Below are 24,900 nucleotides of genomic sequence, written 5' to 3' on the forward strand. Positions count from 1 at the left end.
CTTAGCTCTCTTCTTAGAAGGAGAAAAACATAAGCTCAAATTACAGGCAGGGCTGGAAACAGTGGTTCACACCTGTAACTTCCACACTTTGGGAGGCCGAGGTGGGAGGATCCCTTGAGCTCAAGAGTTCAAGAGCAGCCTGGGCAACCTGGTGAAACCCCACCTCTACAAAAAATACAAAAATTAGCTGGTCATGGTGGCTCACAGACTTGTGGGCCCAGCTACTTGGGAGGCTGAGGTAGAGGATTGCTCAAACACAGGAGGCAGAGGCTGCCGTAAGCCTTGATCATGCCACTGCACCCTAGCCTGGGTGACAGAGAGAGACCCTGTCTCAAAAAAAAGGAAATCAAATTACAGGCTGAGGCCGTTCACTGGGCCGGCACCAGGAGTAGGGGCCAGATGAGGGCAGAGAGCTGGCCCCGGGCTCCCTCCAGATGGTGGCTGTGCTCTGCCCCAGCGGGAGCTCACAGAGAGGCTGCGGGGCTCTGATCCCACCCAGACAGGCAGCCCTTCCCGCGGCCACAGCCGTTGCCGGGGTCAGCACAAACCTGGGATGGCTGATTGGCTCCCTCCTCCAGCAGCCAGTTACATGTGTGTAGCGTGCACTGTCTATAACTCGTGTGCTGTGTGTGGCATCTGTGAGTGTTGAGTGCTGTGTTTGTCCTCTGAGTTGTGTGCTGTGTGGAGTGTCTGTGTGTCGTGTGCTGTGTGTGGCGCCTGAGTTGTGTGGTGTGTGTGGCATCTGTGTGTCCTGTGCTGTGTGCGGGTCTGTGAGTCGTGCACTGTGTGCAGCGTCTGAGTGTCCATGTGCGGCGTTGTGTGCTATGTGCAGTGTCTGTGTGAGTCATGTGCTGTGTGTGGCGTCTGTGAGTGTCGTGTGCTTTGTGCAGCATCTGTGAGCTGTGTGTTATTTACTGTGTGTTAGTCACATTTGCTGCGTGCAGCATCTGTTAGTCACATGTGTCGGGTGTCGTGTCTGTAAGTCCTGTGTTGTGTGCGCTGTCTGTACGACGTGTGTCAGGTGTGGCATCTGAGTTATGCTGTTGGGTGCTGTGTCTAAGTCACGTGTGTCAGGTGTGATATCTGTAAGCACCTCCGGCTCCTTTGGGAGACCAGACTGACCGCTTGGCGCTGACGCCTGTGCTGCTCCTTGGGATGGGATCCCCATGCTGGCAGCGCAGCCTCCCTGGGTGACTGGTAGAGATGCAAGAGCCCAGCGTAGACAGCCGCGGCCTCCAAGGATATGCCGGGCCAGCTAGCCCCCAGGCCACAGAGCAGGATGGCCAAAGTGAGATGTTGAACCACATAATCTGTGAAGTCATTTCCAAACAGACACCACAAAGCCGGGGAGGATGGGAGGGCAGCACGCCGAGGACAGGGCACAAACTGGTGGAGGACCTTACCATGTGCTCCCCGGGGCTGTCTCTCACCTCGCCACGCCAGCCCTCCTCATCGGTGTGCTGCGGACAGAGCTGAGGTTTGAACACAGCCGTGGAGGCGGCCATCAGGCCGGGGGCACGCTTGCTCCATCAGTGGGACATGGAGTGGGGTCCCCTGGGTGCGGATGCCCATCAGCCTACCATGCTGCTTCTGCGTCTCTTGGGCAGAGCACATCTGGGGCCAGAGGGGACCATGTTGGTGTCACGGGGGGCCTCCCGTTTAAGGGAGACATGACTGTCAGCCCAGAAGGCTCACGGTCATGATTGGTCTCCCCAGCCCTTGGCGTGTGTGCGGGACCCCACTGCTTGTTCTGCCAGGCGCGTCCCTTTGACTTGTCTTAGAGGTTACTCACTTCGAATCCCGCCTCCTCCCACAAGCTTATTGTGCACCTGTTCCCGTGCCTGGCGTGCCTGGGTTTTGCCTGCATCTCAGGTTCCTGGCTGACTTTAGCACAGAGAGCGCCTGTGGGTTTCCCCACCCCCGTAGTTAACTCCCAACAGAGCCAAGTGTTCTCCCATGGCACAGCGCACACACAGCAGCCCCCCAGACAGCCTTGTACTTACGGGGCTGCTGCTGGTTGCCCCAGGCCCCAGCCTTGTCCTGGAACCCTCTCCCTCCACGGTTACAACCCAGAGTTCAGGGCCATCGAGAAGCGGCTTGTGCGGCTCAGACAGTGATTGTGTTTTCCAGTTTCCCGGTTGGAGGAGCGGGAGTCGGAGATGAAGAAGGAGTATAATGCCCTACACCAGCGGCACACAGAGGTGGGTGCCCAGAGGCAGGCGCAGAGGTGAGGGTTCGAGAGAGGACCGCGGCCTGACGCCTGCGACTCTTGTGGACCGTGGTTTTCTTCCCTAGCGGGTCCCTTTTCTAGCATTTGCTGCCAGGCTTGAAGGCTGTCAGCCTCAGGCTGGTTAGATTCCCCTCCAGGACGCTGTCTTGATTTCTGCCCCCACAGGGCAGCCAGAAAAGCCTCACAGGTTAGAGAGGGGAGGGAGAGAGCCCCCCAATGGCAGAGCTAATGCAAACATTTCCCTCCTCGCAGATGATACAGACCTACGTGGAGCACATCGAGAGGTCCAAGATGCAGCAGGTTGGAGGAAACAGCCAGACCGAGAGCAGCCTGCCGGGGCGGAGGTATGCGGGGCGCGGGGGGCGGAGGTACGCAGGGCAGGCAGGGGCCGGGGTCATGGTGCTTGTTATGGCCCGCGCTCTGGGCTCAGGACGACAGGGAGCGCTCTGGAGACCCAGGAGGAGGGAGCTGGTTGGAGTGTGGCTGAGCAGGGATGTGGGGGGGCTGCCTTGGGCGATGGGCGTGTGTGGAGCCCCTGTGTCCCTTCTGGGTTGGTCCACAGTTCAGTCAGGGAGGCCCCGGGAAGCTTGCACACATTTAACCCTTACTATCCACAGATTCTGTGTTTGCAAATTTATCTACTCACTAAAATGTATCTGTGACCTCAGCTGGGCACAGTGACTTATGCCTGTAATCCTAGAACTTTGGGAGGCCAAGGCGGGAGGATTACTTGAGCCCAGGAGTTCGAGCTCAGCTTGGGCAACCAGCAAGATCTTGTCTTTACAAAAAAACAAAAAATGTTTAAAAATTAACTAAGCATGGGGTGGCACTTCTAGGACATACTGCCTCAAATAACTGCCTGTAGTCGCAGCTACTCAGGAGGCCGAAAGAGGAGGATAGCTTGAGCCCAGGGGCTGGAGGCTGCAGTGATCTATAGTCGCGCCTCTACACTCCCGCCTGGGCAGCAGAGTGAGCCCCTGTCTCTACAAAATAAAATAAGAAAATCATCTGCTCATGTGAAGTCAAAGAATAAACAACAAAAAAAGAGGCTGGCATGGCGGCTCATGCCTGTAATTCCAGCACTTTGGGAGGCCGAGGTGGGTGGATCACTTGAGTTCAGGAGCTCGAGACTAGCCTGACCGATGTGGTGAAACCCTGTCTCTATTAAAAATACAAAAATAGACTGGGCACAGTGGCTCACACCTGTCATTCCAGCACTTTGGTAGGCCAAGGCGGGCAGATCATGAGATCAGGAGATCGAGACCATCCTGGCTAACACAGTGAAACCCCGTCACTACTAAAAATACAAAAAACTAGCTAGGAGTGGTGGCGGGCGCCTGTAGTCCCAGCTACTCTGGAGACTGAGGCAGGAGAACCACTTGAACCTGGGAGGCAGAGGTTGCAGTGAGCCAAGATCGTGCCACTGCACTCCAGCCTGGGCAGCAGAGTGAGACTCTGTCTCAAAAAAAAAAAAATTCAGGGTGGGTGCAGTGGCTCACACCTGTAATCCCAACAGTTTGGAAGGTTGAGGCAGGCAGATCACTTGAGGTCAGGAGTTTGAGACCAGCCTGGCCAACATGGTGAAACCCCGTTCCTACTAAAAATACAAAAATTAGCCGGGTGTGGTGGTGCATGTCTGTAGTCCCAGCTACTCTGGAGGCTGACACAGGAGAATCAACCTTAACCCAGGACGCGGAGGTAGCAGCAAGCCAAGATCACACCACTGTGCTCCAGCCTGGGTGCTAGAGAGACCCGATCTCAAAAAAGAAAGAAAGGAAATCAGTGCTCAGGCACTTCACAGTCCTTTGCAGACAGGCACACGGTGGAGAAATGGGAGTCCCTGCGCTGGCTCCCCACAGAGGTGGGACAAAGCGATGTTCTGCCTCCTGTTCAGCTCCTGTCCGGATGCCTGGGGAGGAGGCAGGAGGGCCAGACAGTGTCACGCGTCATGCATGAGGCCAGTGCTGGGGCCAGTTCCAGGGGGCTCCAAGCCCAGCTGTGACACCAGTTAGTGGGGTGGTCAGTCACCCTATATTTCCAACCTCGTTTTCGCTTTTGTAAAATAAAGGAAATAAAACTGACTGGGATGCATTGCTTTGAGGACTTGAGGTCACAATCTTATACGTGTACCTGCATGTGTACCCTTGGGGCAATGGTTATGTTTGCGGGACTTTCTAGAACATCCTGCCTCAAATAACTGACTGTGTGGATGAGCCGGGAGCCTTGGCCAGCCCTGTACTGAGTCTCATTCCTTCCACAGGGTGAGGATATCGGTGGCTTTCCAGGGCTCGGTGCTGCTTTTCCTCAGAGAGCGGGGGGAGCCTGCCCAGATTGGGTTCCTCTCCATTTTCTGTGCCCTTTGAGTCAGGAAAAAGCCGGGCTGCAGGCCCCAGGGAGCAGAGCATCAAAGATCTTGCCAGGGTATTGCCAGCTCCAGGGGACTGGCCACGGGAGACCAGAGACGCGACCTGGGCTGGGGAGGTTGTCGCTGTCGTTCTGAGTCTAGCAGCGGGGAGCAGGGGCATGAAGTCTGAAGCCCGCAGGCCACAGAGCTGGGGCAGCTGGAGGCGGGGACGTCTGTTTCGGCCCCTGAGCCTCCCACAGCCAGGGCTGCGATGGCAAAAGCCTCCCTCACACCCCATCAAGGCCTGGCCAGCCGCGAAAGCTGCTTCATGCCTGCCTGTTCTGGGGGTTACACCTGCAAACGAGAAGGGTCAGGACATCCAGCTCTGGGCTTCATGGGTCACGTTCTGGATGATGCAGGAGAAGCTGTAAGACTGCGTCCGAGTCTCTGGACGTGAGAGCAAACGCATGGTGTGTGCGCAGGCCCAGCTGGCCAGGGGGGTGCCGTGAAGCCTGCAGCGGCGGGTCCTCAGGCAATCTCGCTGCCCTCAGATGGAGGAGGGACCTGCAGTTGTCTCGTGATAAGCACTCGCCCTGAGAATGGGCGGCGCCGGCCATCCGCCCACCCGGAGCACCGTGAGAACCACGCCGGGGCGTGCGGCTGCCAGTTTGGCAAGCTGTGAAAGCCTTGCAGGTGTTTCCATGAGATCCCAGAGTGGGAGATTCTCATTCACAGCTCCCGCCTCATGGCACGCATGCTGGGACATCCTCACCTCTGGCTCTCCGTGGTTGGAAGAGGATTCCCAGCTAACTGGAATTAAAATCTAACCTGGACCCAGGATCTTCGTGTTGTTTTTGTGGGGAGCTGGGGGCAGAGGCGGGCAGTTTGGTCATCCCCCAGGAGCTGCAGCATTCCAGAAGCTTCAGCTGCCTCCCTGCCAGCGCAGCCTCAGAGAGGAGCACCTCAGAGGCCGTGCCGGAGGGCGCACGGGCAAGAGGAGCCCAGCAACAGTGTGCCCAGTTCATCCCAGATCCCAGAGGTGTGACGTGTGAACTCAGGACGTCGGCCGAGAGCCCAGGTTCCGAGTCGCAGTGGTCCCCACCCCAGGCCCACAGACCACCCGAGAGGTCCTGAGAGCCCCACGGCCACGTGAGCTCAGCCAAGAGCAGAGGCTGCCCCAGCTCCAGAGCCGCCTGACCCTGCCGTCGTCATGGGCCAGACCAGGCCCACCTGGAAGAGGCGCACGGCTACGGGGCAAGGAGTACTTTGTCCTGCATGTTTCTCTCGTGTGAGGCAGAAGGTGGCCCGGGAACCTGCTGTCGAGGTGTCTCCACGGGACCCAGGGCCCTGAGCTGCATCTGGGCTGGGCACTGCACCCGTCCCTCAGCTCCTCCTGCTGCTGACAGTTCAGGGGGAAGCCCCACAGTGGCGCACCTCGTCCTTGTCAGGGCCCCACTGCTGGGGTCCCCTGTGCAGCTCCACCACCGCTCCTGAAGGCTGTGTCAGGGCTGCTGCGCTCCCTTCGGGGAACCAGACTGTGCCCTCTGGAAGAAGCCCCTCGATCATTTTGTACGGGATGGATCTGGGGCGCTCTCCTGTCAGTGCTGCCACAACCAAGTCCTTCTGCCTGACCTGGCCCCAGCCATTCACTTCCTCTGGGCACACGGGACTTTTGGCACCGGCCGTGGGGGCAACGCCAGCAGCAGTGACTGTGTGGTAGGGGCCTGCCCCAGCCATGGACCCCGGAGGCCTCCATTTGTGAAACAGGAGCCCCGCATCTCTGCAGGAGAGGGAGGGGTCTCTCATCCAGATTCACGCCAAAGCTTTGGTTGCCATGACGGGATCCAGCCAGAAGGCACCTGCAGTGGGGTCTGAGCGGCTGCATCGCTCTGGCCCCTGGACCTCCTTGCCAGATCTCCACAGCATGTGAGAAGATGTTGGCCCCGCGGGAAGAAGGGGCTGGGGCTGGCGGCCCGGTGTCTCTGAGCGTGCTGTGGCCCTGAGAGGAGCGTGCTCCGTGGGGGGCAACAGGAGGAGCAGGGCTGTGGCTGGGCTGCCCCTGCCTCCCACCCTGGCCAGCAGTGGTGCTGAGCTGCGTTACCAGCGCACGGAATCGGTCATGCCTGCTGTTGCAGTGGTAGCATCGAGAGCCACCTCTGGGCTCGTGTGTCCCCTGCCTCCCCAGGCTGAGACTGGCCGGGAAGGAGAGGGTGGGGCTCACGTGCTGTCTGCCACCTGCCTGCAGATGTGGACGGCAGCCGTATCCTCCCACCTCTGAAGGCATGAGCCGGCCGAAGGAGGAAGGCACAGCCCCTCCCCTATCCCGAGTGCTTGCCTTTGTGGGGTCAGGGGCGCTGGGACAGGCCTTGGGGATCTGTGCTGTTGCTGGGCAGTTGAGCTGGAAGGAGCCCGTCCCTGTTAGACACCTGCTCTCTCTCCTTTGGTGTGGACTCTGACCTGCCACAACCTTTGGTCCCTTGGGGGACACATATTTGAGTCAGTCCCATCTGCTCAGCCAAAACCCCTTGGCTCGCCATGAGGGCGCCGTCCATCCTCAGTGCTGAGCGCCATCCCTCCTGACCCAGACGGACATTTTCCTTCACGCCTGGCGTGGCTTCCTGAATGTGTGTCTGGAATACACTCGGTGTTAAGTGCAAACACCAGGCAGTGTTCTCGGACCACTGCTGCAGAGGGCTTGCGGACAGGAGTGTGTGTGTCTCTGTAGCCACGTGTGTGCCGTCACCGCATGCCACGTGTACACATATGCCGGGCGCTGTCTCGAGACATTCGCACAGCGCACTGCACTGGGGACACGTGGCACTGGCTGAACTGCCACACAGCCCCGTTTCAGGGCCTCTTGTCAAAGCCAAGCGGGCTCGTGTGTCACGTGTCTGTCCCTCGTGGGTGCCTGTGTGTGACTTCTGTCTCATCGGGGCACGGCGGCCCTGCATGCCTTGCATCACCACATGCTGGCAGTCCGTGTGAGCGTCCGTGTGAGCGTCCGTGTGAGCATCCATGTGAGCGTGTGAGTGTCCGTGTGAGCATCCGTGTGAGCGTCCGTGTGAGCATCCGTGTGAGCATCTGTGTGAGCATGTGAGTGTCCGTGTGAGCATCCGTGTGAGCGTCCGTGTGAGCATCTCTGTGAGCGTGTGAGCGTCTGTGTGAGCATCCGTGTGAGCGTCCGTGTGAGCATCCGTGTGAGCATCTGTGTGAGCATGTGAGTGTCCGTGTGAGCATCCGTGTGAGCGTCCGTGTGAGCATCTCTGTGAGCGTGTGAGCGTCTGTGTGAGCATCCGTGTGAGCGTCCGTTTGAGCGTCCGTGTGAGCGTGTGAGTGTCCGTGTGAGCGTCCGTGTGAGCGTGTGACCGTCCGTGTTGAGCATTCATGTGAGCGTCCATGTGAGCATGTGGGCATCCATGTGAGCATGTGACCATCCGTGTTGAGCGTCCATGTGACCGTCCGTATGAGCATCCGTGTGAGCGTCCATGTGACCCTCCGTGTGAGCGTCCGTGTGAGCGTCCGTGTGAGCGTCCTTGTGTCTGTGTGAGCATGTAAGCATCTGTGGCAGCATCCATGGGAGCATCTATGTGAGTGTGTGAGCGTCCATGTGACCATGTGAGCATCCGTATAAGCATTTGACCGTCTGTGTGAGCATCCGTGTGAGCATGTGAGCATCCGTGTGACTGTCTGTGTGAGCATGTGACCGTCTGTGTTGAGCATCCATGTGACCGTCCATGTGAGCGTCTGTGTGGGCATGTGACTGTGTGAGCGTCTGTGTAAGCATCCATGTGAGTGTGTGAGCATCTGCGTGAGCGTCCATGTGAGTGTCCGTGTGAGCATGTGACTGTCCATGTGAGCATCTGTGTGAGCGTCCGTGTGAGCATGTGAGCATCTGCGGGAGCATCCATGTGAGCGTCCGTGTGAGCATCCATGGGAGTATCCGTGGAAGCATCCATGTGAGCGTGGGAGTGTCCATGTGAGCGTCTGTGTGAGGGTGTGACCGTCTGTGTGACCGTCCATGTGAGCATCCATGTGAGCATGTGACCATCCATGTGAGCATCCGTGTGAGCATCCGAGTGAGCATGTGACCGTATGACCATCCATGTGAGTGTGTGACCGTCCATGTGAGCATCTGTGTGACCGTCTGTGTGAGTGTCCATGTGAGCGTCCATGTGAGCATCCTTGTGAGCGTGTGACCATTTGTGTGAGCGTCCATGTGACCGTCTGTGTGACCATCCAAGCATGTGACCATCCGTGTGAGCGTCCAAGTGAGCGTGTGACCGTCCGTATGACCGTCTGTGTGACCATGTAAGCGTATGACCATCTGTGTGACCGTCCGTGTGAGCATCTGTATGACCATCCATGTGAGCATGTGACTGTCCGTGTAAGCGTGTGACCATCCGTGTGAGCGTGTGACTATCCGTGTGACCATGTGACCGTCCATGTGAGCATCCGTGTGAGTGTATGACCATCCATGTGAGCATCCCTGTGACCATCCATGTGAGCATGTGAGTATCCAAGCATGTGACTGTGTGAGCATGTGACCACTCATGTGACCATCCATGTGAGTGTCCGTGTGAGCATGTGACCATCCATGTGAGCGTCCATGTGACCGTCTGTATGACCGTCTATGTGAGCACGTGACCATCCATGTGAGCATCCATGTGAGCATCTATGTGAGCGTCTCACCATATGTGTGATCGTCCACGTGACCATCTGTGTGAGCGTTTGACTATCTGTGTGAGCATCCATGTGAGCATGTGAGCATCCGTGTGACCGTCCATGTGACCGTCCATGTGAGCCTGACCATCTGTGTGAGTGTGAGCATCCGTGTGACTGTCCGTGTGACCGTCCGTGTGAGCATGTGTCTGTGTGACCGTCCATGTGAGCATGTGACCATCCATGTGAGCATCCATGTGAACGTCCAAGTGAGCATCCATGTGACTGTGTGAGCATGTGAACATGTATGTAAGTGTGTAACCGTCTGTGTGTCTGTACGACCATCCGTGTGACTGTCCATGTGAGCGTGACCATCCGTGTGAGCGTCTGTGTGTGTGACCGTCCGTGTGAGCGTGTGACCATCTGTGTGAGCATGTGACCGTGTGAGCATCCATGTGAGCGTCCGTGTGACCATCCGTGTGACCATCCGTGTGACCATCCGTGTGACCGTCCGTGTGAGCGTGTGGCCATCTGTGTGAGCGTGTGACTGTGTGAGCGTGTGACCATCCGTGTGACCATCCGTGTGAGCATCCGTGTGAGCATTCGTGTGAGCGTGTGACCATCCGTTTGAGCGTCTGTGTGACTATCCATGCGAGCGTGTGCACACGCTGCTGCCCACGCCCTCTAACGCCTGTCTTCTTATCATCACATGCTGACCGTCTGTGTGACCATCCATGCAAGTGTGCGACAGTCCATGTGAGTGTGTGTGCACGCTGCTGCCACACCCTGTAATACCTGTCTCGTCTCGCCCTCTGTGCCATCACCACGTGCTGACCATCCATGTAGCGTGTGCGCACGCTGCTGCCACGCCCTCTAACGCCTGTCTCCTTGTCTCGCCCTCTGTGCTGTCGCTGCCGTGTGCTGCCGTGTCTGTCGCTGCCCTGCAGTCCTCGCCAGTCGTGGAGGAAAAGGTAAAACCCATGAGGTGTGTCTACTGTGGTGCTGGGGGCCAAACAGCAGGCACATTAGGGCGTCGGTTATCACCCCAAGATGGCTGCTTGGTCTGCTGTGAGGTGTTTCCTGTGGCAGATGTGAGAGGTCAGAAGGGCCGCCTGGCCGTGTTCATGAGACTGACACTGAGAAGGTGACAACCGCTGGGTCCCCTGCACAGCCACGCAGTCGGGCAGCGCTGCTCTCCCGGCCGTCTATGCTCTGCCCTCCCTCCACAAGTACCGCCTTGGTCACAGACGAAGGCACAGCGCCGACTCCTGCTAAGGAGGGGCGTGGGTCAGGTGGGGTTGGTGCTGACTCGGGGGGCCGACGGGCCAAGGAAGGCCCCCCTCTGCATCAGTTGGACCTGGACTCGTCGCCCAGCTCCCTCACTCACCAGCCTGTGTCAGAGCCGGCAGCACACCCATGATCCCAAGGGCAGCGTGATCCCCGAGGGTGGCGGGACCCCTGGGGCGGTGGTCTCTGAACCAGGGAGCATCTGCATCCCCTGAGGCAGCCACGAGGGCAAATCGGGGGTATGGGGTTAGTCGGCAAACGCTCACGAGCCTGAGGCCAGGGCCTGGGGGCCAGTGGGGAAGAGCAAAGGAAAGAGCGAAGGCAGCTCCTGATCCCGGGTGATTTCCATCAGAGGCGGTGGCCTGGCTGAGCTGCAGCCCGTCGTGGAGCTGTGTGGGTGGGAGAGCCGTACGTGCATTCCTTTGGCCTCCTGGGAGGCCAGAGGTCCCTCTGTCCCTGCTGTCCCCTGTAGCATCTGGTGACAGCTGGGACCACATCGGTTTCGGTCTAGGGACTGAAACGTGTCTGATGGTGTCAGGACTGGGCCTCAGGAGAGGCACTGCCCGCACCAGCGTTGGGAGCCCAGTGGAAGTGGGGCCAGGAGGCCCCTGGCGCAGACAGGGCGGTTGAGGCCCAGCCTCCCACTGGGTTCATGCTCCCAGGGCCTGGTGGCTGGCTGCCTTCACGGTGGCCAGGCAGCCTCATGGCTATTGCCAGAGCAGCTTGAGTGCCATGGACCAGCGGCCAAGATGGCACAGCCCGGTCCCAGCTGGCCCTGGGACCCTTGTGCTACAGGATACGGTGTTGTCCTGAACATGACAGACCAGACGGCCAGTCCCCAGAGCTGTATGCACCCCACAAGGAGAGACCCCTTCCCAGGGTCATTCTTCAGAGCTCCCAGTCAGCAGCGCCCGCTGCGCTCCCCCGTTGCCATCTGCATTCTCCAAGCATGGCCAGAGCGGGTTCCTTGGACCCCTGAGGAAGCTCCCTTCCCTCCCACAGCCTCAGGACTGAGATGTACGCAGCAGAGTCTGTGGTGCCAGCAGACTCTAAATTCTTGTCCTGAATAGCCCTGAGCAGTGTGGGCTCCAGCGTCGGACTGCGTGGCCTGCCCCCCAAGACCTGAGGAGGTGGGGAGTCGTCCTGGCCTCTGGGACCTCTGGGCTGTTGACTGGAAGCCTCCCGTGGAGGAGGACGTGAAGGGAGACCTTGGGCTCCATCCCTGCTCTTGCTTACGGCCCACAGGAGGTCATCCTTAGGGACTGAGCCCACAGCAGGGGGCACCTAGCACTGTCCTGCCACCTCCAGCTCCCCGACGCTCCTACCGTCTTGCCAGGCTGTCCAAGGCCAGGCAGTCCCAGGGTCCGTCTTCAGACTCGGGGCTCCCTGACAGCAGAGGCGATGCGTGGGGAGGGAGAAGACGCCTCAGGCTCCGGCTCCGGCTCCGGCTCTGGCTCCGGCAGATGTGTCAGGGTCAGTCCTTACTCTGCACGTGTCGTGTTCAGATATTTTGCAGTGAGGCAGCCTCACGAACAGGAGCAATGAGGATGGCAGGAGGGCCAAGGAGCAAGGCACAGGGGCAGGAAGGCTGGATCCCTCTGCTGGTGCCGGGGGCAGAGGCAGGACCGGCGGTAACACCACAGGGAGGCAGGGCTGGGCGCGCAGGAGACCACGGTCCGCAAAGGCATTGCTCATGGTGGCCGCGCGGCGCTGACTGTGATGCCAAGTCCCGCGGCCGGCCCTGCTGTGGGGCTTCTCAGCACACCCGGCTTGTGTCCGTTTAAAATTGAACTTAATAAAAATGAGAAACTGCAGCATCATGGGAGGGGAAACCCCACGTAGGATCGTAACTGAGTAGATGCTCGAGCTGGGCTGCGGGCTGGTGTGGAGCGGCCCTGTCACTCAAGGCCTGCTTGCCCTGGGAGGGCTTGGGTTCTCTTCACCGCCACCCTCTAACCATCGCTTCCTCTCCTCTCGCCCCCTATTTCAGCAGGAAGGAGCGCCCCACCTCCCTGAACGTGTTCCCCCTGGCTGACGGCACGGTACGTGCACAGATGGGGGGCAAGCTCGTGCCTGCGGGGGACCACTGGCACCTGAGTGACCTCGGCCAGCTGCAGTCCAGCTCCAGCTACCAGGTTTTGTAGCCGTGCCGTGGAGGGAGAGGCTCCTCCCTGTTGCTGGTGCTCGCCGTTCTCTGGGGCGGGAGCCCCGTCTGCAGGCAGCCCTTTGCCACTCTCTCTGGGCCACTTGTCCTCTCCCCGCATGTGTGGCAGGATGGAGAAACCCAGCCAGGGTGTCAGGGGCTCAGGCTGCCCAGCAGGCCCTGTGCGGCTGTGGCTGCTCCACACGGCCTCGCGTCGGCACTTGCTAGTCCAGGCTAGACCTCCCTGCCCTTGGATTGACTACTCTGTAGCCAGGGGTGTCCAGGGCCTGTCAGGATTGAGCTTAGTGATCCTCTCTCAAACCACACGCCCACATAAAGCCTCACCCTCACCCGGGCTCCAGCCAGACACGGCCTGCCCCTGAGAGCCGCGCCTCTGCTCTCGGAGGAGCGCCAGTGTCTAGAGTGCGGGGTTTGCCCTCCACTGGCAGAAAGGTGAAGAGAAAGTTCCTTCTCTCTGGGCCCCTCCCTGCCTGTCGCTGGTAACACTTCCTGGGTCCTGGGTTTGAGAAGGCAGAGCCCCGCCCCAGCAGGTACTCAAAGCCAGCCAGTGAGTGCACCTCAGAGCGCAGGGGCCCAGAGCCAGGCCACTCGTTCAGGCCCCCGGTCGCTTACCACCGGTTTTGGCCTGTGAGCTCACTGGCCTCAGTGCCAGGTAAAGACGGCCACCTTCCGGGGAAGAGGGGGTGCCCGGGTCTGGTGGATTTCCCACAGGGGCTGTCGGAGGATGTCCACAGAGACAGAGCCCCTGGACCTGTGGGCTGGGTTGGGCTGGTGGATGTGGGGTCTGGGACTTCTCCAGAAGCTTCCTGCAGCACGCTTTGCCGACTGTCATTCCACCCCTGAGTGTCCATCGTGCCTGTGGGGGCTGCTGCAGGCTCCTGCTCCGTCAGCCCACCTGCTGTTGTGCTGCTCTGGGAGCGAGCTCCCCCATGGCATCTGGGATGCTCGTCCCCCAGCACACTCAGTCCCCCAGCACACTCCCCTGTCCTCCCCGTGCTCAGGGCTGGAGAGAGGGCGGCGGGGCTGCAGGCTCCCTGGGCCTTCTGGGCCCAGCCCTGCCACCTGGGCCCACCTCCTCTCACTCTCTGGCCCACTCTCCCCGGGCCAGAGCTGGGACCTGCCCATAGGCTTCTGAAGACACGGCAGCCTCCGCCGGGGGGAGCCCTTGCTTGACGCTCTCTGGCCTCCGGGCTGTCTCCTCAGGCCCGCTCTGGGCCCGCTCTTCTTCTCATGTTGTCTTTCCTTTCACCTCCTGCATTGTCTGAGATCGTCTCTCTCTTCATAAATTGTAGTGTTTTATGTTTTCGTTCATAGGTGTGTTTTATTTGATTTTTCTTTATTTTAAATTATTACATTTAAGTTCTTTTTATTTTATGCTCTAGGTTTTGAGGTTTTCTAATTTCTTAATTTTTTTGTTGTTTTTTGTTTTGTTTTGTTTTTGTTTTTATGTACTGTATTTTCAGTGTTTTAACCAAACAGTTGTGGCTACTCATGGTGAGGAATGACCGCTAAGAGTTTGGGTTCTTTCAATGCATTTGGAGGTCACTGCTACACGTTGATGTTTAGGAGGTTGAGAGGTTTGCCTTTAGGTAAGTTGTGGCCAGGGGGAGTGTCCCATGGGTAAGTGGTGGCCCCATAGGGTGACAGAGAGCTAGGGGCACCTAGGGGAGGCGCAGTCAGACTGCAGAATTCCCCACAGCCACCATGAGGGCCAGGAACAGGCCGGGGACCCGGCCGTGGAGGAAGGCGGCCCAGAAGCGTTTGTCTGATGTGCACAGCTACGCCCTGCCTGGCCACATGGGGTTCCCTATTTTCTCTCTGCCGGGTGGTGGCAGAGTCCAGTAGGACACCAGGTGCCTGTGACGCATTGGGTAGACAGGTTCTTTGAGAACGTCAGCGCAGACTCTTGTGTGAGCGGCACTCGCTTCCTCCAGCATGGGGGGTGACATGAAGAGCAAGGGTTTTCTTCTCACACCGGGCCTAGTGGCAGAGCCACAGCGCATCTCAGACCTTTCCACAAAGCCGCTCCGGGAGGCGGGCCGCGCCCGCGTGAGGCTCTCCCTCGGCACTGCTCACCTTTTGGAGCTGGACGTGTATGGCCCTGGGCCGCTGGGACACAGTGGGTGTGGAGCGTCATCCCTGGCTTCCACCTACGAATGCCAGGAGCACCCCCTTCACGTGTGACCACAAAAATGTCTCTGGACTTTGCAAGCATCCCCTCGGGGCAGTTAGCCCGATTGAGAATGGCTACTATAGAGGAAGGTGTGTCATTTTGAGATTCCTTCTAGAAAAACTTAGGAGCCTGGTAGGTGAAGCAGAAATCTGTCCTCTGAGTGAGTGGCTGTGTCTGGTACAGAGAGGCTCCGTGCCCTGAGCCTGGCAGTGACCAGAGAGGCCGGGCAGAGGCAGAGGTCAGAACTGGCCATGACTTCTGGAAGTCCCGTCTGCCCTGGTCACTTAAAGGCCGGTACAAGTTGGCTGTGGAGAGGGCTGGACACCCCCTGGTCAGCCCCTCCCTGGGTGAGATCCTCAGCATTAGAGTCCCCCGTGGTGCGCCCTCTGAGAAACCACGGGACCCTCCCCCCCAGCAGCTGCCTGGGACACACACAGTAGCCACCAGGGTGCCTCTGAGGCCTTGCCTCTTCGTGTACCTTAAGGAGGGCCAGGGGCCACGGGCAAGCTCTGCATGGGGGGTGATCAGGTCAGCTAAGAGGAGAACGTTGGAGGCTCTTTTTCTTGGGCTGGTTCAGTATCTTTGTTAGGAAAGACCATCGGAAAGAATGTTTATTCGCATTCCGTATTCATCACATAGAATGTGCTGCTCCCTAACGAGCTTCCCGAAGTAGACAGCTGGTTGCACTTTCTCATAATCTGGGCTGCCCCCACCCCCCAGAATATCTTGGTGGCGTCCCGTTCTGTGAGAAGGGGATTGCAGTTTCTTTGTGCTTGCACTGGTGTTCAGGGCTGAGCTCTGGTCCAGTCAAGCCGCAGGGCCAGCACCTGGCCCTGACCTGAGCCCGGGGAGGAACATGGGGCAGGCACAGGTGGGCCTAGCCTCGAGCTCTTCAGCACAGCGATGGTGACCGGGCATCGGTGGCGGCCTGACCAACCCTTCTTGGGTCCCGTCAGAGCCCTCTGCACTGCCAGGGCTAGACTTGTTTCTGAGCAGCCACAAGCTACAGGGGGCTGCTGCTGTATCCCCGGCAAGGCGCTGGCCTAGTACAAGCAATTGTCCTGGGGAGGGCGTCAGTGGAAAGCCCCGTTCCGAGCCATTTCAGGAGGGTGGCACTGCTTCTGAGGAGCCAGAGGCAGCGGCCGGATGAGCAGAGCCACTCAGGAGTGGTGAGGCCCAGAAGGGTTAGCCTGGCGGGTGGCAGAGGAGCTCCGGCCCGCAGGGTGTTGAGCGAAGCAAAGTGCAAGGCATTGGTGCGCGGGACCTCAGGCAGCCACGCCAGAGCCGCAGGCCAGGGGCCGACGCTGACTCGCTCTCCCTCCTCCCTGTGTTTGGCCCTAGTGTCCTCAGGATGAAATGTCCGAGTCAGGCCAGTCCTCAGCGGCCGCCACACCCAGCACCACAGGCACCAAGTCCAACACGCCCACATCCTCTGTGCCCTCGGCCGCCGTCACACCCCTCAACGAGAGCCTGCAGCCCCTGGGGGACTATGGCGTGGGCTCCAAGAGCAGCAAGCGTGCCCGGGAGAAGCGCGACAGCCGCAACATGGAAGTCCAGGTCACCCAGGAGATGCGCAACGTCAGCATAGGTGGGCGCCCGCCTGCGGGGCTCTGGGCTCCCTCGGGCAGGACGCAGGGCTCGGTTTGGGTAGACGTGAAACAAACGCGCGAGGCGGCCAGTGCAGGCAGCAGAGCCGTGTTCCCCACCGCCCGGAGGCTGGGCTTCAAGACCAAGGTGCTTGCAGGGTGGGTTCCTCCTGCGGCCACTCCTTGGCTTGTAGACACCACCTTCTCCCTGTGTCATGCCCTGGGTGTGTCTGTGTCCTCATCTGCAATTCCTATAAGGACACAACCCCATTGGATTAGAGCCACCACGTGACCTCATTTTTACCATAATCACCTCTTGAAAGGCCCGGCCTCTAAATACAGTCATGCTAGCGGGTATCTATCAACATATGGATTTGGGAAGACACAACTAAGGTAGTAGCCTGCGTCACCCTACAGCACACTGCCCCGCTAACCAGTAACCTGCGTCACCCCACGGCACACAGCCCCGCTAACCAGTAACCTGCGTCACCCCACGGCACACAGCCCAGTAATGGAAAGAGAAGAGGGGAATGAGGGCTGAGAGGAGGTCCAGCCACTGACTTGCTTGGACGTGGGATCTCTGGGGACTGGGCTTACTGCTGACACTGCCATGCAGAGAGGCTGCTGCAACCCACCCCCCTCCAGCCCCCGCCTCAGATGCCCACTGTGCTGGGGTTCGACCTCTGCCCAGCCAGCCCGGGAAGAGCCGTTTGCTGATCATCCCCACCTGGCGGGTGGTCCAGCTCCAGCCCACCAGACTCAGGTTCCGAGGGGAGCCATGAGCAGGGCAGAGGCTGCCAGACCCTCTCCTAACCCCAGGTGCCTCTGTGCTCTGCCCTAGGCATGGGCAGCCCCTCTCCTGACTCCAGGTGCCCCTGTGCTCTCCCCTAGGCATGGGCAGCAGTGACGAGTGGTCTGATGTTCAGGACATTATTGACTCCACTCCAGAGCTGGACATGTGTCCAGAGACCCGCCTGGACCGCACAGGAAGCAGGTACTGGCTCAGCCCAGGCTCTGGGGTCCTGGGGGCTCAGTATTTATCGGTGTCTTTGGTGAAGGCTCCCTCTGCCACCATTGGGAGAACCATCAAGGCTGTGGCCTACCACCTCCTGTCCACGCCTGGCCTGCACGGCAGTGTGGGCATTCAGTGGCCACGGTGGGAGGTGTTGGAAGAGTCTGCAGACACAGCCACTCCGGGCTACCCACTGACTCTGCTCTCTGTCCCAACCTGTACATCCCAACAGCCCAACCCAGGGCATCGTGAACAAAGCTTTTGGCATCAACACTGACTCCCTGTACCACGAGCTGTCGACGGCAGGGTCAGAGGTCATCGGGGATGTGGACGAAGGGGCTGACCTCCTAGGTAAGTGCAAGCCTCCCCCGGCGCCTGCACAGCGCTGGGGCTCTCTGCTGTTGGTTTTGTGGGTAATGAAAGGAAAGTCCTCTGTCAGCTGTGAGCTAGGAACCTTTTTTCCAGCTTTATTGAGTTATATGTCATAGGTGATTGTCCCTCCATCTCCACAGGGGACTGGTTTCTGGACTGCCCCAAGGATACCAAAATCTGAGGCTTCTCAAGTCCCTGCTGTGACGTGGTGCAGTGTTTGTGCTCTCCCGTGTACTCTAAGTCAGCTCTAGGTTGTGTTGTAGATGCTATGTAAGTAGTTGCTGTTATGCTGTGTTGTTTAGGAAATAATGACAGGAAAGAAGTGTACACATCCGTGCAGACACGGCCACTGCACGCCTGTGCATTTTCCATGAGGCTGGCTGAACCCACAGATGCGGAACTCGTGGGCATCAAGCGTTGACTGTATCATCAAATTCACCCCCTTCAAGTGCACGGTTCGCTGGTTTATAGCATACTCACAGGTGGTGCGGCCACCCACGCTATCTTAGTTTAGAATGTTCCGCCATCCCAGAAAGAAACCCATGTCTGTTAGCCTCGCCCCGTCTTACGCACACACCCTCAGGGCTGTCGACTTTCCAGGAGGTTGGGAGGGTGCCCGCTTGCCTGCTCCGTGCCCGTTAGCCTCACCACACGCTCTAGGACCATCGACTCTGGAGGCGGTTGGGAGGGTGCCCACCTGCCCGCTCCTCCGCAGACAGCCCTGGCTTCACCTCGGCACCACAGATCTACACCGGACCTTCTGTGCCTAGGTCTGTGGTGGCCGCAAACATCAGGACCTGCTTCCTGCCAGCACATGGAGTCTCCTGTGCGCGCAGCGTCTGCTGGCAGCTGAGCACTGGCCATGTGGCTCTGAGCCCCAGGCCTTCAGGCATGGCGGGTGGGCAGTAGGACAGCCCAGTCTGTCCCCTTGCACGCATCAGGGTCCGAGCCTTTCACCATGGCCTTGCTTCCCCCAGCCCGCGGGGTGAGAAGCTCCTGGATCCTAGGCTGCCTCCCGGTGTACTCCTGAGCTGTTTGTCTTATCTGGGGCAGGGGGACCCCCAGGGAGCAGAGCCATGTGGGGTGCTGAGCACCAGCAGGGCCTCAGCCTGACAGGGAGGCCTGTCTCAGCCTGACTTGAGTCAGAAAGTGCCCCAGTAGAGGCCACATGTAACTAACGTCATATGTACCATCTTAACCGAGTGGAAATGTTCAGTTCAGTAGTGCTGGGCACACTGGACTCCATGGTGAAAGGTAGTATGCTCCCCTGAGATCAGGAAGAAGGCGAGGGGCGCGCTTGGTGCTGTGAATTTTCTATGGAACTTTTCTCATGTGTTGCAAAAATATATATAAAAAATCCAAAGGAGATTAATCTTCAGAAAAATTCTGCTAAATAGGGGTAATCTCTTTTAATATTTTGATATCCTTCCACTCTACATAATTCAGATAATGTGTATTTATTTATTTTTTTATTTTTATTATTTTTATTTTTTGAGACAGAGTCTCGCTCTGTCGCCCAGGCTGGAATGCAGTGGCACGATCTCGGCTCACTGCAACCTCCACCTCCTGGGTTCACGCCATTCTCCTGCCTCAGCCTCCCAAGTATCTGGAATTAGAGACGCCCGCCACCATGCCCAGATAATTTTTGTATTTTTGGTACAGACGGGGTTTCACGATATTTACCAGGCTGGTCTGGAACTCTTGACCTCAGGTGATCCACCTGCCTTGGGCACCCAAAGTGCTGGGATTACAGGCATGAGCCACCATGCCCGGCCAATAATGTATATTTTTTAGCTGTTTTTTTATTTTTTGAGAAAATGATATATGGTTATAGTAACATTTAAATAATATCAGAAAATGCCAAGAAGAGAGTAAAAACCAGAGGGAATGCCCCCACCACGCTATGATGATTTTTTTTTTTTTTTTGAGACGGAGTCTCATTCTGTGGCCAAGGCTGGAGTGCAGTGACGTGATCTCGGCTCACTGCAACCTCTACCCCCTGGGTTTAAGCGATTCTCCTGCCTCAGCCTCCTGAGTAGCTGGGATTACAGGCGCCCGCCACCATGCCCAGGTAATTTTTGTATTTTTAGTAGAGACAGGGTTTCACCTTCTTGGTCAGGCTGGTTTCAATCTCCTGACCTCGTGATTGCCCGCCTCAGCCTCCCAAAGTGCTGGGATTACAGGTGTGAGCCACTGCGCCCGGCCGATTGTTGTAATGTCTTGGTGACACCCTACCAGGCACCATGGCCCTCAGATGTATGACACACGTGTACGTGGAACACACAGTGTCAGGTTGCAGCTGCCCTTCTCATTGTGGGCAGTATTCTTATTTCCGTGGGTGGCAGCACTGACAGGCACGGCCACCGTCGGTCCTTACTGCAGCATCAAGCTGTCCCTCTGCTAGTGTCCCCATTTGTAGATGAAGAAACTGAGGCCGGGCATGGTGGCTCACACCTGTAATCCCAGCACTTTGGGAGGCCAAGGCAGGTGGATCATTTGAGGTCAGGAGTTTGAGACCAGCCTGGCCAACATGGTAAAACCTGTCTCTACTAAAAATACAAAAAAAAATTAGCTGGGCCTGGTGGCGGGCTCCTGTAATCCCAGCTACTTGGGAGGCTGAGGCAGAAGAATCGTTTGAACCCAGGAAGCGGAGATTGCAGTGAGCCGAGATCGTGCCATTGCACTCCAGCCTGGATGACAGAGAGAGGGACTCTGTCTCAAAAAAACACTGAGGTCAGGGAGGGTGAGATGGCGGTGAGAGCTCGGACTTCAACGCAGGGCCAACCCAGACAGGCCTGACCCAGAACAGCAGCCCTAACTCCGAGCCAGGTCTGTGCTATTCGGTAGCTCCAATGAGATGAGATTCCGCACTATGTAATTAATTCCCTTACGGTGTACAGTCCGACGGGTCTTAGCACGCTCGGTGTTTAAAGTCACATCATTTTCACCCCCAAAAGGAAACCCTGTGACTATTAGCAGTCACTTTGTCTCCCCGCCTCCCCAGCCACAGGCAAACACAAATCCACATTCTGTCTCTGTAGATTTGCCTGTTCCAGACATTTCACAGAAATGGGCCTTTTCTGCCTGGCTTCTTTAACCTTGCATCACGTCTTCAAGGTCCATCCCAGCTGCAGTGTGTCAGTGCTTCCTGGCTTTTCACTGCTGAGTAGCGCCCATCACATGGACGGACCACACTGTGCTCATCTGTTTGCCCTGATGGGCCCCTGCTTGGTGCTTTCCACCTTGGGGGGCTGTGAATCGTGCTCCAGCCACATTCTGACCCCCGCCCGGCTCCAAGAGATGACCAGGATTGGCAGCTTCCTCACCAGCCAGGGACTCTGTGGCCTGCACATGAGCCCACCGTCTTTGCTGTGGTACCCTGTGCTCAGCCCGTGGCCTTTGTGCTGCCTCGCCCTGCTGCACAGCCACCCCCTGCAGCGCCCACCTAGAGGGCACTGGCCAGGAGCCTGCTTTCCCATGAGACCCTGGCGCAGTCCTTTTCTCGTACCACGATGGAGGCCGTGAGTCACTGTGCGTTCCACAATGAGGCCACAAGTCACTGTGCGTTCCATGCTCTCTGTGCACTCTGGGCTCTGCCACCCTACTGTTCAGGGTGCTGGTCGTCTGGGCACCGCCGAGCTCAGGCTGGCATGAGAGCCTGCTCTTGGGAGTAACAGACCTTTTGGTGCCTTTCCAGAGCCTTAAACATAATGTGTATAAGAAAGGCAGGGAGGCCAGGGGCAGTCACTCACACCCGTAATCCCATAGCTTTGGGAGGCCAAGGCAGGAGGATCACTTGTGCCTAGGAGTTCAAGACCAGCCTGGTCAATATAGCGAGACCCCATCTCTACAAAACATTTTATAAAAAATTAGGCAGGCATGGTGGTGTGCACCTGTACGTCCCAGCCACTTGGGAAGCTGAAGTGGGAAGATCACTTCAGCCTGGGAGGTGGAAGCTGCAGTGAGCTGTGAGCACACCACTGCACTCCAGCCTGGGCGACAGAGTGAGACAGGAGAAGAAAAAGTCAGGCAGTCCTGAGGAGTGGGGACCTCCTGCTGCTGCAATCTGTTGATGGAACATTTTTGAAACAGAGGAGCCTGCTCTCTGGCAACCAGGATGGGCGAACGAGCGGGGACCTGTGCCCTCTGCCCTAATCAACTTGCCCGGGGCCTTGCCCCATGTCCAGCTCAGCTGCAGAACGGGCACGAACTCCTGAAGACAGCAGGGAAAGGAGTACGCCCTCGTGAGGCTGCCAAGCAGGGGAGAGCCTGGGACCTGCACGGATCTGGGAAAGAGCGTCATTTCAGAAACACATCCGCTTTGCACGTGACGGAAGGGTGCTTCTGCCCAAAGTCAGCAGGTGGAGAGCGATGTCCCTCCGTCCAGTGCCTACGTGGCGGCCCTGCGCCTCTTTCAGCATTTTTACTCTGAATTCCTTTGGTGATGGAGAAATGAAAAGAGCCCAGGTTGGGCATCTGTTGTATTCCATCGAATCTGAGACAACACCCATTTTAAGACTTTTTTTTTTTCCCCTATACAGGTGGGCTGTTGCTATGTTGCCAGGGCTGGTCTCACACTCCTAGGCTCAAGTGATCCTCCCACTTTGGCCTCCTAAATCATGCTGGGATTACAGGTGTGAGCCACTGCACCCAGCCCACATACCATTATTATTATTATTATTATTGCTATTATTATTATTTTTGAGACGGAGTCTCACTCTGTCGCCCAGGCTGGAGTGCGGTGGCGTGATCTCAGCTCACTGCAAGCTCCACCTGCCGGGTTCACGCCATTCTCCTGCCTCAGCCTCCTGAGTAGCTGGGACCACAGGCGCCGCCACCACGCCCGGCTAATTTTTTGTATTTTTTAGTAGAGACGGGGTTTCACCGTGTTGGCCACAATGGTCTCCATCTCCTGACCTTGTGATCCACCCACCTCAACCTCCCAAAGTGCTGGGATTACAGGTGTGAGCCACCACGCCCAGCCCCACATACCATTATTTTAGGAATCTTCAAGAAAGAAAAAAACTGCTGCAAATTAAACTATAATGTGACAGTGATTGTTTAAGACCCACTGACATTTCAGAAATGTTAACATAGGAAAAAATGTATGTCTTAGAATTGGCATAATAGGACCGGCTGGGCGCAGTGGCTCACACCTGTAATCCCAGCACTCTGGGAGGCCGAGGCGGGTGGGTCACAAGGTCGAGGTGGGTGGGAGTTCGAGACCAGCCTGGCCAAGATGGTGAAACCCCATCTCTACTAAAAATACAAAAAAAATAACCAGGCACCGTGGCAGGCACCTGTAATCCCAGCTACTCGGGAGGCTGAGGCAGGAGAATTGCTTGAACCTAGGAGGCAAAGGTTGCAGTGAGCCAAGATCGCACCACTGCACTGCAGCCTGGGCAACAAGTGTGAAACTCTGTCTAAAAAAAAAAAAATGGCGTAATAGGGAGTAAGGGAATTAATACTCACTGAGCACATGGCTGGTGCTGGGAGCTGTACCAGCTATTACCACACTATCTGGTGGGAATTTTACAGCAAATATGCACTGAGGAACTTATTTTTCTGTTTTACAAATGACTAACAATCAGAGAAGTTATACTACGTGCCCTGCATTGCTGAACTGGAATCTGGAATCCGCACAGCTGATCTTTCTCTCCACTCTGCTCTGCACAGACAAGGCGGCCCTGAGGAGAGATTCCACCGACGTAGTAGGCAGACATAGAAACTGTCCACAAATAGGCCGGGCGCGGTGGCTCACGCCTGTCATCCCAGCACTTTGGGAGGCCAAGGCGGGCGGATCACAAGGTCAGGAGTTCAAGACCACCCTGGCCAACATGGTGAAACCCGTCTCTACTAAAAATACAAAAATTACCCAGGCGTGGTGGCAGGCTCTGTAGTCCTAGCTCCTCAGGAGGCTGAGGCAGGAGAATCGCTTGAACCTGGGAGGTGGAGGTTGCAGTGAGCTGAGATCATGCCACTGCACTCCAGAGCGAGACTCCGTCTCAGAAAAAGAAGAAGAAAATAGCCACAAATAACCTTGAGAAAAGACAAGCCTGTGTAAGATTCGGAAGCACCATTGAAGGACATAAAAGAAGCCGTACGCGCAGAGGGTGATGCCACGTGCCCAGACCCGAAGACACACCCTGTGAGCTGTCTGCTGACGTCACAGGCAGCCCACTGTTCCCACGGGAATCCATTCATTACCAGTAAAAATACCCCCATGCTTGTTGGAGATTTTTCTGGAACTCTGTGAATGGATCTGAAGTTGGTCCAGTAGAGGAAACATGTGGGAATATCCCAGAAAATATGGGGAGAGAACAAGCTTGCAGATTCCACATAAAACTGCGGCAGTTGAGGCAGGCAGCAACAAACCTGCGATACGAGCTCATGAGCTCAGGACCAAGAGCTAAGACAGACCTGGAGCCATGGGGAATCCATCTATGTATGACAAGTGTGGCATCTCAAACCGTGGAAAACGGGCGGATGAGCCAGTAAACATACTGCCTTAGCTGCTGCTTGTGTAAAATGAAGTCTAAGCCTGACCTCCCCGTAAACAGCAGTGATTTCCAGGTGGATTAAAGATCTAAGCACACAATTACGAGGACAACAGAATGGAGCCAGGCGTGCTGGCACCTGTGGTCCCAGCTACTTGGGAGTCTGAGGTGGGAGGATCACTTGAGCCTGGGAGTTCAAGGATATAGTGAGCCATGACTGCGCCACTGTACTCCAGCGTGGGGGACAGAGCAAGAGCCTGTCTCAGAAAAATAAGAATGGCAACAAAGGATAGTAGAACTGGAAAAGGGGCCAGGCGCGGTGGCTCACGCCCGTAATCCCAGCACTTTGGGAGGCTGAGGCGGTCAAGAGATCGAAACTATCTTGGCCAACATGGTGAAACCCCGTTTCTACTAGAAATTAAAAAAAAAAAATAGCTGAGCATGGTGGCAAATGCCTGTAATCTCAGCTACTGGGGAGGCTGAGGCAGTAGAATTGCATGAACCCAGGTGGCGGAGGTTGCAGGGAGCCAAGATCGCACCACTGCACTCCAGCCTGGGTGACAGAGCAAGACTCTG

At 57.3% G+C, this 24,900-nt stretch overlaps 1 protein-coding gene across 1 annotated transcript in view; it reads left to right on the plus strand.

Moving 5' to 3' along the window:
- The window catches only part of MAPK8IP3 (mitogen-activated protein kinase 8 interacting protein 3), a 61,145-nt gene that overhangs the window by 15,121 nt on the left and 21,124 nt on the right, over nucleotides 1-24,900 (plus strand). The window contains exons 3-8 of the mRNA XM_011967029.1: nucleotides 2,131-2,201; nucleotides 2,483-2,574; nucleotides 12,514-12,655; nucleotides 16,199-16,445; nucleotides 17,335-17,437; nucleotides 17,688-17,806. Of these exons, the coding sequence (XP_011822419.1) occupies nucleotides 2,131-2,201; nucleotides 2,483-2,574; nucleotides 12,514-12,655; nucleotides 16,199-16,445; nucleotides 17,335-17,437; nucleotides 17,688-17,806 (774 nt within the window). The remainder of the gene's footprint in view (nucleotides 1-2,130; nucleotides 2,202-2,482; nucleotides 2,575-12,513; nucleotides 12,656-16,198; nucleotides 16,446-17,334; nucleotides 17,438-17,687; nucleotides 17,807-24,900) is intronic.

Source organism: Mandrillus leucophaeus, unplaced genomic scaffold (genome assembly GCF_000951045.1).
Source record: "Mandrillus leucophaeus isolate KB7577 unplaced genomic scaffold, Mleu.le_1.0 Scaffold78, whole genome shotgun sequence".
Classification (NCBI taxonomy): Eukaryota; Metazoa; Chordata; class Mammalia; order Primates; family Cercopithecidae; genus Mandrillus; species Mandrillus leucophaeus.